Source organism: Salvelinus sp. IW2-2015, linkage group LG20 (genome assembly GCF_002910315.2).
Source record: "Salvelinus sp. IW2-2015 linkage group LG20, ASM291031v2, whole genome shotgun sequence".
In the NCBI taxonomy this organism is placed as follows: domain Eukaryota; kingdom Metazoa; phylum Chordata; class Actinopteri; order Salmoniformes; family Salmonidae; genus Salvelinus; species Salvelinus sp. IW2-2015.
The window spans coordinates 26,592,036-26,612,355 of NC_036860.1; the positions used below are offsets into that span (position 1 = coordinate 26,592,036).

At 40.7% G+C, this 20,320-nt stretch overlaps 1 protein-coding gene across 12 annotated transcripts in view; it reads left to right on the plus strand.

Moving 5' to 3' along the window:
* Window positions 1–20,320, plus strand: part of LOC111980729 (disks large homolog 2) — a 243,653-nt gene that overhangs the window by 104,630 nt on the left and 118,703 nt on the right. Inside the window, exon 1 of one of the 12 annotated variants that reach the window (XM_070449297.1) lies at window positions 6,270–6,572. The exons of 10 other annotated variants lie outside the window; for them this stretch is intronic. In XM_070449297.1, the coding sequence (XP_070305398.1) occupies window positions 6,489–6,572 (84 nt within the window). In that variant the 5' untranslated portion in view covers window positions 6,270–6,488. Of the gene's footprint in view, window positions 1–6,269; window positions 6,573–20,320 lie in introns of those variants that run through there. One more of the 12 variants, XM_024011653.2, reaches the window with a different exon arrangement.

The following is a 20,320-nucleotide window of genomic DNA, read 5'->3' on the forward strand; positions in this document are numbered from 1 at the left end:
GGACAAGTACATGACAGTGTCTAGTTTGAGAAACAGATGCCTCACAAGTCCTCAACTGGCAGCTTCCTTAAATAGTACCCACAAAACACCAATCTCAACGTCAACAGTGAAGAGGCGACTCCGGGATGCTGGCCTTCTGGGCAGAGTTCCTCTGTCTGTGTTATTTTGCCCATCTTAATATTTTATTTTTATTGGCCAGTCTGAGATATGGCTTTTTCTTTGCAACTCTGCCTAGAAGGCCAGCATCACGGAGTCGCCTCACTGTTGACGTTGAGAGTGGTGTTTTGGATTAGCTAACACAACATGCCATTGGAACACAGGAGTGATGGTTGCTGATAATGGGCCTCTGTACGCCTATGTAGATATTCCATAAAAAATCGTCCGTTTCCAGCTACAATAGTGATTTACAACATTAACAATGTCTACACTGTATTTCTGATCAATTTTATGTTATTTTAATGGACAAAAATGTGCTTTTCTTTCAATAACAAGGACATTTCTAACTTTTGAACGGTAGTGTAGGTGTCATATCTTGCCCGTGTGTTGTGTAGATATTATCATTATTTTATAGTTATTATCATACTGTATTATTATATTACCAGTTTATTATTCAAGTTAAGATCCAGTCAAAGGGGAACAATGCACTAAAGGCCAGCGGGAAAGTAGTGTGTGTATCAGATTATGCAAATGTGGAGGGTAACCTCTTGGTAAGGCCAAGGGTGGCATGACAAGAAGCCTTGTGTCGTCCATGTTGAGTGCCCCATCCCCCTCCCAGACCCCCCTGGAGCTGTTTACTGTTTACCTGCATGTCCTCCAGACAGAACCCCGGGATGACCAGGGCAGACCCTCCAAATGTGCAGACGGCCAAGGAATTTTATCCAACCCTGTATGGCAAGTCACGATCCAAACTTTCACTGACATGCTGTAGTCACCGACTGGGACTTTTAGCCCGTGGTAGCCATTGTAAAAATTTTACCAAATGCAGCAGTGGTGGAAAAAGTACCCAGTTGTCATGCTTGATCAAAAGTAAAGATACCTTAATGGAAAATGACTCAATTAAAAGTGAAAGTCACCCAGTAAAATACTACTTGAGTAAAAGTTTTAAAGTATTTTTTTTTTTTTACATATACATAAGTATCAAATGTAATTGCTCAAATAAACTTTAGTATCAAAAGTAAAAGTTTAAATAATTTCACATTCCTTATATTAAGCAAACCAGGCACCATTTTTTTTATTGTTATTTATTTACGGATAGCCAAGGGCACACTCCAACACTCAGAAATAATTGACAAATTAAGCATTTGTGTTATTGAGTCTGCCAGATCAGAGGCAGTAGGGATGACCAGGGATGTTCTTTTGAGATGTGCATGAGTTGGACAATTTGTCTGTACTGCTAAGCATTCAAAATGTAACGAGAACTTTTGGGTGTCATGGAAAATGTATTGAGTAAAAAGTACATTATTTTCTTTAGGAATGTAGTAAAGTAAAAGTTGTAGAAAATATCAGTAGTTACGTAAAGTACATAAACCCCAAAAAACGACTTAAGTACTTTACACCACTGAAAGGTAGCATTAGTCCAGTAGATAAGCACCAAAAAATGCCATGTTGTTATTCACTTTTGTATTAATGATTTCATGAATGCGAAGTTGAATATTTGCCGGCAGGCAATAGGCAATTGTTTTTGGAGATTATTTACAGAAAGTATTTTTCATAGCTGCCATTCTTAGCCTCACCAGCATCTAAAGCTGATATTCAATCAATTGACAATGGTGTATTTCCGGATAGCACTTTCGGGAAGTGTGTTTGAAATGCACACCGGCATGTGCAAGATGAAGGGAGTTGAAACTATATTCAGAAAGCGGCAGTCCTATGTCGTGAGCCTTTCAGGACTAAATGCAACCAGACTAAGTGCATGCAACCAGACATACAACTTCTAAATCAAGTATTAACTCTCTCCATCCGAAAAATTGAATGCAAGTCTGAAAGCACTGTTAGAAAATCCCCCAATCACTCATATGGACATTGCAATTTTTACCTTGGGGGGTAGATTGAAATCAACAAAAGAAAGGCATGATAGACTACTTTAAGTAACAGAAGCAAAGCATAGTTATGAGAGTGCAGTGGGAATGAGGGCATATGAATGAGCATGAATACAGTTCTAGAATACAGTTGTTTTTTTATTCAGTGATAAATAGCGTCATAAAAATGTGTACCTGTAGAGTTGTAAATGTGTGACATCGCTCATGCATTATGTGGTTTCGGTTCACCTGATGTTCAGGCATATTATGCCTTTATATGATTATTGCTATACAAGTTCATTAATACAAAATATTCTTATTATTGCGTAATCCTTATTTGCTGGATTTACAAATTGAAGTTACTCCCTTGGACCCACTCTTATCTATATGTAACAGACATGCTCATAATGAACAAAAACAATCATTGAAGTTTGGCTGATCTGCCTTCAGAAAGTATTCACACTCCTTGACTTCTTCCATATTGTGTTGTGTTACAAAGTGGGATTAAAATTGGATTTGTCATTTTTTTTTCTGTCAATGATCTACACAAAATACACAGTTGGAGATTACATTTTTATTTTTATTAATGGAAAAGAAAATACTAATATATCTTGATTAGATAAGTATTCAACCCCCTGAGTCAATACATGTAAGAATTACCTTTGGCAGTGATTACAGCTGTGAGTCTTTCTGGGTAAGTCTGTAAGAGCTTTGTACACTTGGATTGTAGACAGCCATTTTTAAGTCTTGCCATAGATTTCCAAGCTGATTTAAGTTAAAACAGTAAATAGGGCACTCAGGAACATTCAATGTCGTCTTGGTAAGCAACTCCAGTGAATAATTGTATCACAATCGTCTAATGAATTAACGGACCAAGGCGCAGCATACGTAGAGTTCCACATGTTTAATCAAATGAAACTCACAAAAACAACAAAGAAGAATAAACAATACGTGAAGCTCAAGCAGTGCTCACAGGCAACTACACAGAAACAAGATCCCACAAAACATAGTGGAGAAATGGCTGCCAAAATATGATCCCCAATCAGAGACAACGATAAACAGCCTCTGATTGGGAACCATACCAGGCCAACATAGAAATAAATGCACTAGATCACCCACCCTAGTCACACCCCGACCTAACCAAAATAGAGAATAAAAAGGCTCTCTATGGTCAGGGCGTGACAAATTGGCCTTGTTTTAGGCTAAACCAGTTTTTCCTCTTGGATTTTACCAGTGCTTAACTCTATTATGTTTAATTTTATCCTAAAAAAAACTCCATGGTTCTTGCCGATGACAAGCATACCCATAACATGATGCAGCCACCACCATTCTTCAAAATATGAAGAGTGATGTGTTGTTGGATTTGCCCCAAACATAACGCTTTGTATTTAGGAAAAAATGTTAATTTCTTTGGCACATTTTTTGCAGTATTACTTTAGTGCATTATTGCAAACAGAATGCATGTTTTGGAATATTTTATTCCGCTCAGGCTTCCTTATTTTCACCCACCCTGTCATTTAGGTTAGTATTGTGGAGTAACTACAATGTTGTTGATCCATCCACAGTTTTCTCCTATCACTGCCATTAAACTCTGTAACCTCACAGTGAAATCCCTGAGCGGTTTCCTTCCTCTTTGGCAACTGAGTTAGGAAGGACGCCTGTATCTTTGTTGTGACTGACTGTATTGAAACACAATCTGAAGCATACAATTAATAACGGCACCATGCTCAAAGGGATGTTTGCTTTTTTTATACCCATCTACCAAGAGGTGCCCTTCTTTGCGAGGCATAGGAAAACCTTCCTGGTCTTTGTGGTTATATCTGTGCTTGAAATTCACTGCTTGACTTAGGGACCTTACTGATAATTGTATGTGTGGGGTACCGAGATGGGGTATTCATTTAAAAAATAATGTTAAAAACTATTATTGCACACAGAGTGAGACCATGCAACTTATTATGTGACTTGTTAAGCACATTTTTACAAATTAAGTTATTTAGGCTTGCCATAACAAAAGGGTTGTGAATACTTTCTGAAGGCATTATACTAACAGTCATGATGCAGTTGTAGTGTGTCTCCCAAATAGCACCCTATTCCCTACATGGGCTACCACAGCAAATAAAGAAAAACCCTTGATTTTTATATATTTTTTATTTACTAGGCAAGTCAGTTAAGAACAAATTCTTATTTACAATGACGGCCTACCCCGGTCAAACCCGGACGACGCTGGGCCAATTGTGTGCCGCCCTACGGGAATCCTAATCACGGCCGGTTGTGATACAGCCTGGATATATAGGGAATAAATTGCCTCTGGGACGCAATTGCACTGTGGTTGTGCCAAAACACCTCAGTCCTCTTCTTCTGTTCACTCCACGTACAGCTCCATTTAGTCTATTACAGACAAGATACCCCTCATAATCTAAAACAGGAATTCCCTCTCACAGTTTGGACATGAATATATGCAAAATACACCAGCAGACGACAAATGTTTTTAAATGAGCGACAACATTATGGCATCTCATAGTGTGGACTAGGCAGACATTTTGAGGTGATATATTTAACCTAGAAAAATCCATTGTCATCACTGTAAACTGCAGGCGTGTTGGTTTTTGTCACAAAGCAATGGAGCTTAAAATCTTCACAACAAAACGGAGCTATTCAAGAGTATTTTTTACTATCCATAGTTCTTATAATTTCCAGACAAATCTTGTTGTCTGCTTTAATACTGAAGACCCTGAGAACTCTTTACAGCTCACAATGTGCTCTTAAGTGATTGTAACGTTCAGACGCTGTTTAGAGGGTTATCAGGAACCAGTCTAACCCTCCCTCAGCTGCGGATGCTATTCCTCAGGGGTCCAGTGGTTTGATGTGTGTGTCGGGCTATTGATTGGGGGTGAAAATGAGGCACGGTGTGGTTGTGTTAATAAGCCCTCCATGAGGTGTGACATGAGCCGACACTACATTAATGAAGCACATCCTTCACTGCTGCCATCATATTTTCCATCAGAGAAGATGGGGGTAATGCTTAAGGCTTTTAATGAATTACATTTACATTTTGGTCATTTAGGCAGACGCTGTTCTCCAGAGCCACTTACAGTCAGTGCATTCGACTAAGGTAGGTGAGACAACCACATATCTATTCAGAACATGATCATGCACATAACATTTGATAGCTGATTAAAAGAGAGTATGTTATACAATTATGAGGGAATCCAAAGGTATTTTTGCCCAATGATGCGAACTGTAAAATGCACTTTATTGTCATTGTAGTTCTAATGCTGATTGCATTAGAGTAGGACTGTAGTGTACAGAATGTTAAACAAAGTAAATGGCAAAAAGTGAAAAGGTAACAAACATTGATTTATTGTACCTTAATATAGCAGAATAAATTGATAGATTAACGTTAGACGGATGAAGAGGAAAAATGTTCTTCAATTTAAAAGATGTGAATGTCACACATACAATATCTTGTGGTCGGGAATTCCAAGAAGGAATTTTAGTGATGGTCCTTGTTCGTGCATAAGTACTGATTGAATCACTCTAAAAAATGCATTATAGAAGTAAATAGAATGAAAATAGCTTATAATGAGCAGAGAAAAGAAAATGAGCAGAGAAATATTGGAGTATCCATTTATTATATTTCATATGCATTTTATTGTTTAAGGGACTGGTACATGTACACAAAAATGACAAATATTTGTTTTCTGAAAAATAGATTTAATCTCAATGAGGAAAAACCTGTATAAATAAAGGTTAAATAACATTTTGTAGTAGGTTTTGTAGTAGGACCCCCATCTGAGGTAGTGAGTAATTGGGTTGTTTTCTTTGTCATGAAAATTACAGGTTTAGTACCCACGTTGCATTGCACTAGCGTGACTCATGGAAACAGACTCTGTGTTCCCCATAGGGTCCTCCTCACCATGGCGGTGTGTGAAAGTGTGTGTATAAAACCTGCCAAGCTGGAAGGCACCATTGATTTAGCAGCAGCTTTCCCCCTTCCACTCTCAACCCTGCTGCCTAAGGCGGAGGGGGGAAGAGAGAGAGAGAGACGCATGCTGGCCCCAGGATGATGTACAGCACTGGGCTGGGTGATATCAAACCTTCCCTGGGTGCTAAGGGTCTAGATAGGCCGTTTTCAGGGCTAGATTGGTGTTAAGGATGCTAATACATGCTCTCTGTCCGTCCCTTCTGTCTGTGATATGTAAATAGACCTGCAGACGGTCTCCCCCACTTCTCTCTCTCTTTCACCGTGAGTGTGTGTGGGTGAGAGAGAGAGACCTGCCTCTGCTGTGCTGAGATGCAGAGAAAGCGAGAGAGGGTAAGCGAGCGAGAGAGTCCCACTTCTGCTTTCCCACTCTCATCATTCCCCCTCCTGCTCTCTCTTGCCTGTGGAATATACTGACAAGGAATAATCTCTCAGGCACATACACGGCTGTGCAAACAAAACATTTGCTATATTTATTTTCTGTGAGTATGTTTGCCTCGATTTTCTATGCTAAGAAGCTAGGGAGAAGACTTGTACAGAATGCGAGGAAAGCCAAAATGCAGAAAGAGACGGTAGGTGTGAGATGTTTTCTGATTTATTTTGGTCAACAAATAGTGGCATAGTTTAAGAAGAATACAAAGTGAAAGTGTCCATCTGGATGTAAGAAGCATCTTTCTTGTTTATAATTTTGACGGGCTCAGTTTTGTGGGCTATGCAATCTGTTCCTTAAAAGCATCTGTTCTACCTCATTTGAGAGCGAGTGTAAGAGACCTTAAAGCATGCTGTATCTTTCTCATTAACTGCACAATATCCTCTTATCAGCTGTCCTCCGGTTACATTTCTCCTCAAACATCTCCGAAGTCCCCGATACAAGTTTGACGATGTGTCTGTTGCACTAGCAGATTTCCTCCCCAAACAGGGTCTTAAGATAAATCAGAATCGCTTTAGATTAGTCCAGGGGCAGTTGCTTACAGTACATTGCCACTAGATACTGTTTAACAGATAGACAGATTGGAAAGTGTGTTTTGGTCCTGTAAGAAGTCCTACTGACATTGCTGAGACTGAGGTTGTCCTAATATGGACACCGTATGAGTGTTTGGGATTGTATGTAAGTGTCATAAGTCACCTGGGATAGTGTGTGTTTAATGTGACTTACGTGAAGTAGAAAGTAAGTAGTCTAATTTGGAAAGTATTTGATTTACGGTGTGCTTTTATGCTTTTACAGATTTCTATGAGTTTTACATCACTAGAGTTTCCACCTGTTTGTTTTTTCCTTGGAAAATCTGAATTTCAACCCTGGGCTTTAATATCGTTGAATAGGTTAGACCCTAAGATTTGTATTAACCAGAACATGTTGAAACTTAAATAGGGGTTATTGAGGAGATTGTCTGTTTTTTTAGCTCTTTTCAATTGGCTTTCAACATGTTTCTGCTCTAGGGCTAAGTCACTCACTCCCAAGCCCTTTATGCTGCACAAGCCTCTGGTGGTGGAATCTAAGCAAGCTGTACAGTAAACCAAAAAATGTGTTGTCCTCTATGGCTTATATTGTGATGTGGATTTGTTCACTTAAACACCATGATGTCTAGCAACAATAGAGCTGATTTGCAATGGGGATGTGGAGAGTCTGGGGTGGGACGTATTGATCCAGATTGGAGACTAGAGGAGTCAGGGACAAGGTAGTCTCGCAGGGCCAACCTTCCAAATGTTGTCTTGTTTACTCGACTATTGGATGTCTGGAGGTTTTTAGTTTAGAATTTTGTGTTGGAATGGAAGCGCTGGCTGCCGACCGAATCGGACAAGAAAAGTTTTAGTAGCATCATTTTTTGTATCTTATGTTATTTGCAAAAATGGCAAAAATCCCTGAAGCTGGAGTCTTATATCGCCCTCTCTAACTTTAAGCATCAGCTGTCAGAGCAGCTTACCGATCACTGTACCTGTACACAGCCTATCTGTAAATAGCACACCCAACTACCTCATCCCCATATTGTTACTTATCCTCTTGCTCTTTTGCACCCCAGTATCTCTACTTGCACATCTATCACTCCAGTATTAATGCTAAATTGTAATTATTTCGCCTCTATGGCCTATTTATTGCCTTACCCCCCTACTCTTCTACATTTGCACACACTGTACATAGATTGTTCTATTGTGTTATTGACTGTACATTTGTTTATGTGTAACTCTGTGTTGTTGTTTTTGTCGCACTGCTTTGCTTTATCTTGGCCAGGTCGCGGTTGTAAATGAGAACTTGTTTTCAACTGGCCCACCTGGTTAAATAAAGGTGAAATAAAATAAAAACTTTTTTTTTTTTTTTTAGCTTGTTGTAAGTAAGAAAGTAGTTGTTTTAGTGTGATATATTTTGAAATGGATGGATTACCAACCAGGGGTCTTTTTTGCTCACTGTACTCACCATTAACTTTACAGTATGTTATGGGCAAAATTACTTGGCCATAACCTTCACCTCATACATTGCATTGTGCAAGCACTCTTAAACACAGCCAAAAGAACATTGGCATTGGCACACAGGTCCGCAGCCACTCACTCATGCGTGTGCGCGCACGTGTATTGCGGCCCTGTAACTGAAGAAGCTGGGGTGTTGGTTGTGGTTGTGGCTGAGGGAATATGGTGCTTGTGAAGCTGAGCGTGAATGAGCAACAGGGAGAGCGGAGAGGAGCGTAGGCCTCAGCACAGTTGGGAAGCAACTAATTGGTCCTCTGTGTCAGTTCTTGTACAGAATAAACCACAGAGTTATTGGGGGGGAGTGTAGAATATACTTTTCAGGTTTTCTTTTTCCTAAGCTCTTTACCCTAAACTACTGTCTGGGATTTGGGAAACTGTTCAATGATTAATTGAAATCTACCCATTGTTTCTTTAAGAAAATACGTTCTGAGCATCATGATCTTCAGTGAAAGTACTGCTACATCTATTTTCATTTATAGTCTAGTTTTGGAATGGTGTTATCTAAACAAATGTAACTTTTACAGATTTTGAAAAGTTAATTGAACATAAAGCCAAAACAATGAATCCTCTAAAGTAACCTTCACAGTATCATATATGTACTTCTTCTTATACGTGTCAAAGTAGGCCGACAGCCTATTCTCTAAGAGTCCTTGATATTCCACCTTGATTAAATAGTCATTTTACCTTCACCTGAAACACAAGAACAAATCCAAGCAGCGGTGCGATAAAATCAAATTGAAAGAGGACTGGTTTTGTTATTAGATTACCAGAGCAGCCACTGCTGCCAGATATACTCATATGCATAATCATAGCAGAAATAGCCAATTTAATTTTCACACTTTTGAATGATATAAAATATGTATTTTCCACTTGAAGAAATAGAGTTGTACTCGTGTTTGCTAAGCAGCCCTGACATGTTGTCTGGAAAAGGGCTGCTCTTTGTGTAATATTCCTTTCGGGGTTTAGGTTCTTTTGTGGCTACTTCGGGTTTCTATTGAATCATTTGAACAGTGAGAAGCATTATCAACAAGCAAAGTCGGAAAAGAGAGACCTTGATTTACAGTTGACATACTTAAATATTTCAGCTTTTATCCTCCAGCCTTCTTTAACGTTTCAGTGTGGTTCTCAAGTTTGATCAAGTTTGATCAAGGTATTTTGGAAAAACACTTATTTCTCAGCTCCAGCCAGTCAGGCTGCAAGCCTTCGATTGCATTATTTGACTGTGTCCAATTGGGTTATACGTACAGTCGGGACCTGGTGAATCGTCCACCAGAAGGTTGTCTGAGGTTGGTCGATGGGGAAGGTTGGGCATAACACCCTGCTTGTAGAGCGGAACGTCGCTTTTTCAGTGTTTTGTTTCAGGTTTTGTCCCGGTTGCAGAGTGTGGTCTTCAGGAGTTTACTTTTGCCTTAAGATCAGTCTGGGTTTAAGATATAGCCGTCTGGGTTTAACCTCAACTTAACCCTAGAGGATTTAGCAGTTACGGTAGTCCTAATTTTGACTAGCTACGGTCATCATTTCGACGAGGCACTTGGACATCATGTTTCTCCATTGTTATGGTGTTAGTTCATGATGAAGATCCATTGATATCAAGTCACTCACTCCTGAATCATTTTTGGAGAACGCATCACTTGTGTAATGAAGTTTATTGACGTGCCAAACACAAACAGAAGGTTATGTCAGAAGTGCTCCTTGCCATAACCTCAATTCTAAAAATCTGAAATAATGTCCCCATCAAGAGTCAATTGCTGTTCCTCATTATTTTTGTTGTTGTTTAACACCTCTCAATTCAAATCTAATTTTATTGGTCACATACACGTGTTTGGCAGATGTTATTGCGGGTGTAGCGAAATGCTTGTGTTTCTAGCTCCAACAGTGCAGTAATATCTAACAAGTAATTTCTAACAATTTGAAAACAATACACACAAATCTCCTGGACCTTAACATTAATTTAAAAAACTCAAACCCTCTGATGACTAGGAATTTATTGATTAGCAGGCGGCCAGACACATTGTTGTTCTTACTGTCCAGGAGTCATTTCAACAAAAATATGATATTATTCCCTCTAACAAAGGGCATACCACACCATCTTGTCATCCCAAACATTTGCCCTGTGTTGTCGGGCTCGAACCCCATTAATTCTCAGATGAGACCATCGTAACGTCATTATAATCTCACACTGTTGAATGTCGCACTCATTTGTCTTTCTCATTTCCTCCATCAGGTTTATCATGTTGCAATAACTTTTTAGCTACGTTTCTGGAAAAGGATTTGATCAGTCGGACTTCCGCCAACAAAAAATGATATTCATTTTAGGACATTGCCTTCCTTTGTGATTTTCTGCAAAGCCTCCATTTTGTATTTACAGCAGTCTGGGGCTGCATCCTAAATGGCAACCTATTCCCTATATAGTGCACTAAATAGGGAATAATTGGGTGCCATTTGGGCTGCACACTGAATCAGTAGTGTAGTGGAAGAGATCCTGCCATCTGTCACAAAGCCAAAAGTTTTTAGATGTATTACAGGAGTGCATAGTGCAGGATTTTCATTCCTTACACAGGATTTTTAATATCCCTTCACAATTGATTTCCTTAATTGGATACGGGAAGGAATAGACCGTTTCCATTCTAAACGTGAGGTGGTGTGTGGACATAATATATGCTATTTAGCAGACACTTTTATACCAAGTGACTTACAGTCATGCTTGCATTCATGCAGTATTTCATATGGGTGGCCCAAGCAGGAATCAAACCCACAATCCATGGCGTTGCAGACACCACGCTCTACCAACTGAGCAACACAGGTCATTAGGAGTCCCATAGGTGTACTCCTCATAATATTCCCCTAAATGGGAAATAGGGTGTGTAAAAAGTAAGAATGACTGGACTCTCTCACATGAGGATTTGTCATCATCAAGAAGTGATGAACGTATTCYATTTGGTTTCCCTTTGTTGATTGATCCTCCTGGTGTAGGAGTCCTGCATCTCTTAATTCATATTTCGTATCTATTAATAAACTATTGCATTGACTATTGKGTTGCTTTGATTGTTCGATTTATTCAATATAGAATGCCGTATTGCATACCATTTTGAGTTTGGTTTATGATTTGTATTGCACAGGGAAGATTTTACAGAAATGTAGCCAATTAGGCTTTCACTTATCTGGCTACTGGCGCTGTTATTACGGTGTGAAGACTGTCTTTTGTGTGAGGTACAGCAGGATATTCAGTGTCTGTGACTGATGAAGATAATTGCAAAGCTGGCATATCAATTTAGCCATTGTTCAGATGGACTCTTAGACAGCATTTGTCAAGACAGCTTTTTGTTTTTTTCCACATTTACAGAGCATTCGGAAAGTATTCAGTCCCCTTAACTATTTCCACATTGTTACATTACAATCTACACACAATACCCCATCATGACAAATCAAAAACAAGTTTTATATATTTTTGGAGAGAAAAAAATGAAATATCACAATTACATAAGTATTCAGACCCTTTACTCAGTATTTTGTTGTAGCACCTTTGGCAGCGATTACAGCCTTGAGTCTTCTTGGGTATGATGCTACAAGCTTGACACACCTGTATTTGGGGAGTTTCTCCCGTTCTCTCTGCAGATCCTCTCAAGCTCTGTCAGATTGGATGGGGAGCGTTGCTGCACAGCTATTTTCAGGTCTCTCCAGAGATGTTTGATCGGGTTCAAGTCCAGGCTCTGGCTGTTCCAAACTTCTTCCATTTAATAATGATGGAGGCCACTGTGTTCTTGGGGACTTTCAATGCTGCATATATTTTTGGTACCATTCCCCAGATCTGTGCCTTGACACAATCCTGTCTCAGAGATCTACGGACAATTCCTTCTACCTCAGGCTTGGTTTTTGCTCTGACATGCACTGTCAACTGTAGGACCTTATATTGGCAGGTGTGTGCCTTTCCAAATCATGTCCAATCAGTTGAATTTACCACAGGTGGACTCCAGTCAAGTTGTAGAAACATCTCAAGGATGATCAATGGAAACAGGATGCACCTGAGCTGAATTTCGAGTCTCATAGCAAAGGGTCTGAATACTTATGTAAATAAAAACAGTTTTTCATTTTTTATAAATTTGCAACATAAAAAAAAAAAAAAAAAGTGGTATTTTTTTGTCATTATGGGGTATTGGGTGTAGATTGATGAGGGGAAAACATTATTTTATCTATTTTAGAATAAGGCTGTAAAGTAACAAAATGTGAAAAATGTAAATGAGTCGGAATACTTTCCGAATGCCCTGTATCTTAAATATATAGACTTGTCAATCCATTTAAGAACACTACAATGTGGCTTTCTATCGGAGTTCGGTAAACAAGTATTTTCAGGTCTAAAATTATGTTTAAAAAAATCTGTGTTTTTTCATCACATCCACTAAATATACCAAAGTATGTAAACATCCCTCCAAATTAGTGGATTCGGCTATTTCAGCCACACCGTTTGTTGAAAGGTGTATAAAATTGAGCACACAACCATGCAAGCTCCATAGACAAACATTGGCAGTAGATTGGCCTTACTGAAGAGTTCAGTGACTTTCAACGTGGCACTATCATAGGATGCCACCATTCCAACAAATCAGTGCGTAAAATTCCTGCTAGAACTGCCCCGGTCAACTGTAAGTGATGATATTGTGAAGTGGAAACCTCTAGGAACAACAACGGCTAAGCCGCGAAGTGGTAGGCCACACAAGCTCACAGAATGGGACCGCCGATTTCTGGACCGCGTAGCACATAAAAATTGTCTGTCCTCGGTTGCAACACTTCACTACCGAGTTCCAAACTGCCTCTGGAAGCAACGTCAGCACAATAACTGTTTGGCCGAGCAGTTGCACACAAGCCTAAGATCACCATGCGCAATACCAAGTGGCGAGTCCAAAGCTTGCCGCCGTTGGACTCTGGAAACGCATTCTCTGGAGTGATGAATCATGCTTCAAATCAAATGACATTTTATTAGTCACATGCGCCGAATACAACTTATAGTGAAATCCTAACTTACGAGCCCCTAACCATCAATGCAGTTTAAAAAATACATTAAAAATAAGAATAAGAGATAAAAGTAACAAGTAATTAATGAGCAGCAGTAAAATAACAATAGCGAGACTATATACAGCAGGGCACCGGTTAGTCAATGTGTGGGGGCAACGGTAAGTCACCATCTGGCAGTCTGACGGACTAATCTAGGTTTGACGAATGCCAGAAGAACGCTATCTGCCTGAGTGTATAGTGCCAACTCTAAAGTTTGGTGGAGGAGGAATAATGGACTGGGGCTGTTTTTCACGGTTCGGGTTAGACCCCTTAGTTCCAGTGAAGGATTATCTTAACGCTACAGCATACAAGGATGTTCTAGACGATTCTGTGCTTCCAACTTTGTGGCAAAAGTTTGGGGAAGTCCCTTTCTTGTTTCATGACAATGCCTCTGTGCACAGGTCCATACAGAAATGGTTTGTCGAGAACGGTGGGGAAGAACTTGACTGGCCTGCATAGAGCCCTGATCTCAACCCAATCGAACACCTTTGGGATGAATTGGATGTCCGACTGCGAGCCACGCCTAATTGCCCAAAATCAGTGCCCGACCTCACTATTGCTCTTGTGGCGGAATGGAAGCATGTTCCCTCGGCAATGTTCCAACATCTAGTGGAACGCCTTCCCAGAAAAGTGGAGGCTGTTATAGCAGCAAAGGGGGACCAACTTTATATTAATGCCCATGATTTTGGAATAAGATGTTCGACGAACTGGTGTCCACAAACTTTTGTTCATGTAGTGTATCAAAGTCGACATTTTAAAGGAATCAACTAATTTAACTTTACTCCATGGTGTCTCTGGAGCCATTCTCTATTTCTAACAGAATGGGGTTTTGCCTACTGGTTAGCCTCAATAGATCCCCATTGCATCATGAGCCTATTTCAGCTTTAGCTTTGCTATTTAAACAAGTCTCGAAATCTTAATTTCCCTGTGCTCCGATGTGGTTGTACAGTCTTTAATAAAGGCATTAACGCCAAAGTAAATCATTTCCTTTGATGTTCTTTGGAGAGGCTCAGACAATGCTTCCAATTTAAGGAGAGCATGAACTGTCCCAGAAAGACCTTAATATTGACTTTTAGATACTTGAAACCATACAAACTTAAATTGCTATTGTACAGTTCTCTGTAACATCACTTAGTGTGGCAGCTCAATAGCACGAAAGAGTACTGACACTAGAATGTGAGGTGACACTTAACTTGAATGGTTTATCATAATGCCTAAAGGGTTTCATACTGTATGTGTAACTTTTTGGACGACCTGACCAAATTCACATAGAAATGTGAGTTATTGATCTGTCATTCTCATTGAAGCAAGTCTAAGAAGTGGTAAATCTATTCTATGTGCTCTATTTCTATGCTTAAGTTTCGTTTTTGCGTATTTTACTTTTGGCTTAGTACACCAGCTTCAAACAGCTGATAATACTATATTTTTGGTTATTGAAAAGATACACTACATGGCCAAAAGTATTTGGATGCCTGCTCGTCGAACATCTCATTCCAAAATCATGGTTATTAATATAGAGTTGGCCTCCCACTTTGCTGCTATAACAGCCTCCACTCTTCTGGGAAGGATTTCCACTAGATGTTGGAACATTGCTGCGGGGACTTGCTTCCATTCAGCTACAAGAGCATTCGTGAAGTCAGGCACTGATGTTGGGCGATTAGGCCTGGTTCGCAATCTGCGTTCCAATTCATCCCAATGGTGTTCGATGGGTTAGAGGTCAGGGCTCTGTGTAGGCCAATCAAGTCCTTACATACCAATCTCGACAAACCATTTCTGTATGGACCTCGCTTTGTGCATGGGAGAATTGTCATGCTGAAACAGGAAAAGGCCTTCCCCAAACTTTTGCCACAAAGTTGGAAGCACAGAATTGTCTAGAATGTCATTGTATGCTGTAGCGTTAAGATTTCCCTTCTCTGGAACTAAGAGGCCTAGCCCGGACCATGAAAAACAGTCCCAGACCATTATTCCTCCTCCACCAAACTTTAGAGTTGGCACTATGGTAGTGTTCTCCTGGCATCCGCCAAACCCAGATTCTTCTGTCGCACTGCCAGATGGTGAAGTGTGATTCATCACTCCAGAGAACGCGTTTCCAGAGTCCTATGGCGGCGAACTTTACACCACTCCAGCCGACGCTTGGCATTGCGCATGGTGATCTTAGGCTTGTGTGTGGCTGCTCGGCCATGGAGACCCATTTCATGAAGCTCCAGAAGAAACAGTTCTTGTGCTGACGTTGCTTCCAGAGGCAGTTTGGAACTCAGTAGTGAGTGTTGCAAACGAGGACAGACGATTCTTACACGCTATGCGCTTCAGCAATCGGCGGTCCCGTTCTGTGAGCTTGTGTGGCCTACCACTTTGCGACTGAGTTGCTGATGCTCCTAGATGTTTCAACTGAACAATAACAGCGCTTACAGTTGACCGGCGCAGCTCTAGCAGGTAGAAATTTGACAAACTGACTTGACAAACTGAAAGGTGGCATCCTATGGCGGTGCCACGTTGAAAGTCACTGAGTTCTTCAGTATGGGTCGTTCTGTTGTGAATGTTTGTCTATGGAGATTGCATGGCGGTGTATTCGATTTTATACACCTTTCAGCAACGGGTGTGGCTGAAATATGCAAATCCACTAATTTAAAGAGGTGTTCACATACTTTTGGCCATAGTGTCTTTCACAGCGGTTTAGATGGTACAATTATTCTGAACACTATACTTGTTTTGTCACATAAACTGACATTTGGCAAACTATTAGAATTTTAACAGCCAAGAAATGGCAGTCCGCAGAACCTGGCGAGGGAGAGACGGGTGAAGTAGTTGTGGGGCGTCATGATTTTAGGCCCCTCTTGACAGCTAAATCCTTCTACCTGCCACCCGGGCTGAAATGACAAATGCCAAACTATTCCCATGGGACCTCATCTCTCCATCAGAGTGCGGCCCATTTAGGAGACATTTTGTCAGTTTATAAAAAGCCTTGCCGGCCTGGTCACCAATCTTATTAGCATACACCCGCGTTATTAATTATTACCTGACAGGTACCAGCAAGGTGAGGCCAGAGAGCCAATAGATTCAGGACCCTGGAAGGCTGCCAGCATACCAAAGAGAAAGAGCACCTAACTAGAGACTAAGTTCTAGACAGAATTGCATTTCTGATTGCGTGGCGCCAATCAATATTTAATGATATCTCCGTTGGCTTTTGACCTTTATGCCTAGGCATGGCAATTTAAAAGAGCAGTTATATCCTTTTAATGAAAGCAGCTGTAAGCACTGTTCAGTCCCATAAGCTGACTTACACTGAATTGGTCCTTGGCATTAGCGGTAATGCTATTGTGTAAATTGGCTGTATAACCAACATTATTATCCTTGCTCTACTGTTAGGCTTTGAATCTCAAGGGTTCTCGGAGATTAACACAGATTACCCAGGCTTGGAGAGTGAGGAAAATGGTTGTTACAGATAAGCCTAATTGTAGATGCTGTGCACTGAGACCACTGGGTATCTACCGTAGCAGTAATTTGAGTTTTAACTATAATGAATAGAGCACAGCATAATGAGCAAGTCCAAAGTCAATACAAGGGGAAATGGTTTGAGCTTGTCACTGGATGATATATTGGTTGGTTGTGTTTTCATAGCTCATGAACTGTCCGTAAGATCCAAATGCATTTGTAGATGCGCATAACATCAGCTACTTTGTTCTATTCTGTGTTTGGGGTGTATTCTTCTTGACATGCACTTGAATACCAAGAAATCTGCTAATTGTCCAGGGAATTGGTCTGCTCATTGGTTTGTTTGTACAGTACTTCAAACTGATGTCATTTTTGGGGCGGCAGGTAGCCTAGCGGGTTAAGAGCATTGGGCCAGTAAACGAAAGGTTGCTGGTTCGAATCCCCCGAGTTGACTAGGGGGGAAATATGTTAATGTGCCCATGAGCAAGGCACTTAACCCTAGTTGCTCTGTATAAGAGTGTCTGTTAAAATAAAAATTATGAAGGGCTTTGATTATGGGTATTATGGCCTTAATAGAGACAATTACGATTTTAATTACGGTTCACTGTCAGCCGTCGAATAAGGCTTTGCTATTACATCAACGTAGGGAGACACAGACACTGTTGACTCTTTAAAAGAATATTGTAGGTTCTTCAAAGATTGTCTAGAAGATAATACGTGGGAAAGATAGTGAGAGGTTGTGTCAAAGGGCAGTAGGCCAGATTCAAACCCATGCTGACCCTGTAGATATGTTTGCCTGAGGCTGCGGCCCTACACCAAGCCTAGGCCACACTGCAGTGCTTGTTAACATGTCTGTATACATTTATATGGGAAGAGGAAGGTGGCTCCTACCTTCAGCAGCCGTCAGGGGCTATCTGCACTCTCCACTTCAAAAGGCAGGCTGGCAGGCGGTCCCTCCAAAGGCCACATTATCAAACGTCTCCACAGCTGTGCTCTGCAAACTTTTCTTTATTTCAAAGGGCTTTGCGAGGATCAATTTAGCAGACAGCTGCCGAATGGTAGAACAACATGGGCATAAGAGGCATCAGAAAGCTACTTAAGGGAAAGAGAAAGGTACTGCAGAGCCCTTATTTGGTTCATTCAGACTGTTATTGAATGTCATTTTTGTTTCATTGGCCCACCTCTGCCGAGGCAGCTGGCACTGATGTGGATACGTCTGGGCGGTGCAATGCTTTGAACATCTCATCGAGATCACTTTGTTTATTAGCGGAGCCCACTTGAACACCACAAGAGCTCTCCATGTTGTTGGCCATATGATTAGGTTCCATTATATTCCGAATTGAGCCTGAATGGTGATTGCGGCTGTAATTGTGCTGTTGTTATTCAGACCATTAATTTATGAAAAAGCTCAAAGCCATGTTTTTTTAAGGGGCAGTGCAGTTAAAAATGGGATTTACCTGTTTGTTTATGATATTTTCAAACTGAGGTCGAAATAACACTCTGAAATTGTGAACATTATGATAATGCTCTTTTTGTGTAAGCTGGTTGAGAAAAAAAAAATCATGGAGTTTCCGCCTGTTCAGGTGGGATGGAACTTATTGTCAACATCATGACATCACAATGCGATCTGATTATAATAGACCAATGACTGTTCATCTGGGTAAGGGGGTGGGCTCTGTACCATCCTTTCAGCCAATCAGGGATGTGTATGTAAATCTCTTCAAATCTTTTTCATAACGCCCACATGTTCAGACTGAGCATGTCAAAGGCCAAAGGAAGTTCAGGGAAATAAATGATTAAACATATATTTTGGAGTTATTTTCATTAAATAAACTCACACAGTGATTTATAAGACATACAGTGATGATTAAAAAAATACAATTGCCAAGACTGCATGGGGGCTTTAAGAAAGTTATGACATTACATCATATTAGACAACATCCCTTTCCCTTTCTGTCTCAATTTTCATTTCCCTTCCTTTCTCTTGCTCTTTCTCTTTCTCTCTGTCTCTTTTTCTATTTTTCCCCTCTGTCCTCTCTCTCTCCCTCTTTCTCTCTCTCTCTCTCTCTATCCATTATAAATGAAGCAGCGCGTTCAAGTACCAGACAGCTGGGAGATATAAAGCACAAAATGCCAGACACACTTTGAGGCCAGTAGCGGTTTGGGAAAAGCAGAGGAGGCTGGCGGGTGGAGATATAGGAGGACAGGCTCATTGTAATGGATGGAATGGAATGGATGAACTCGTATCAAAGACATAGTTTCCATGTGTTTGACACCGTGCCATTTATTCTATTTCAGCCATTATAATGAGCCCGCCCTCCAATATCTCCACCCACCAACCTCCTCTGCTCTGTATTCCAAGCATGCTGAGGTTCTCATCCTCACCCTTACTCTCTGCTGCGCTGTGTTCAGCTGTGGGCAGAGTTGTTGGTAGATGTGGGGGGCTGTGTTATCGGTGCCGGGCCAGAGTCGGATAATCCTCCAGCCACAATGAGGCGGAGAGGGAGACAGCAAGGCAGCTTCCAGACAATCAGAACTCTCGTCTGAATCCCCCAGCTACACGCTTCTCACAGCCCATAGCGATAAAGGGACATATCAATAAAATACCCAGACATGAGAGGGAGAGAAAGAGCATGTTTGAATAATGAGGTAAAATCTAGATTGAGGGAATTGAGAGAGAGGGATGGGAGTGGAGAAAAAATTAGGGAGAGGGACATAGCGATAATAAAAGAGAGAGAGAGACAATGGATATGTTCCAAAGTACAGTCGTGGCCAAAAGTTTTGAGAATGACACAAATATTAATTTCCACAAAGTTTGCTGCMTTAGTGTCTTTAGATATTTTTGTCAGCTGTTACTATGGAATACTGAAGTATAATTACAAGCATTTAATAAGTGTCAAAGGCTTTTATTGACAATTACATGAAGTTGATGCAAAGAGTCAATATTTGCAGTGTTGACCCTTCTTTTTCAAGACCTCTGCAATCCGCCCTTGCATGCTGTCAATTAACTTCTGGGCCACATCCTGACTGATGGCAGCCCATTCTTGCATAATCAATGCTTGGAGTTTGTCAGAATTTGTGGGTTTTTGTTTGTCCACCCGCCTCTTGAGGATTGACCYCAAGTTCTCAATGGGATTAAGGTCTGGGGAGTTTCCTGGCCATGGACCCAAAATATCGATGTTTTGTTCCCCGAGCCACTAAGTTATCACTTTTGCCTTATGGCAAGGTGCTCCATCATGCTGGAAAAGGCATTGTTCGTCACCAAACTGTTCCTGGATGGTTGGGAGAAGCTGCTCTCGGAGGATGTGTTGGTACCATTCTTTATTCATGGCTGTGTGTTCTTAGGCAAAATTATGAGTGAGCCCACTTCCTTGGCTGAGAA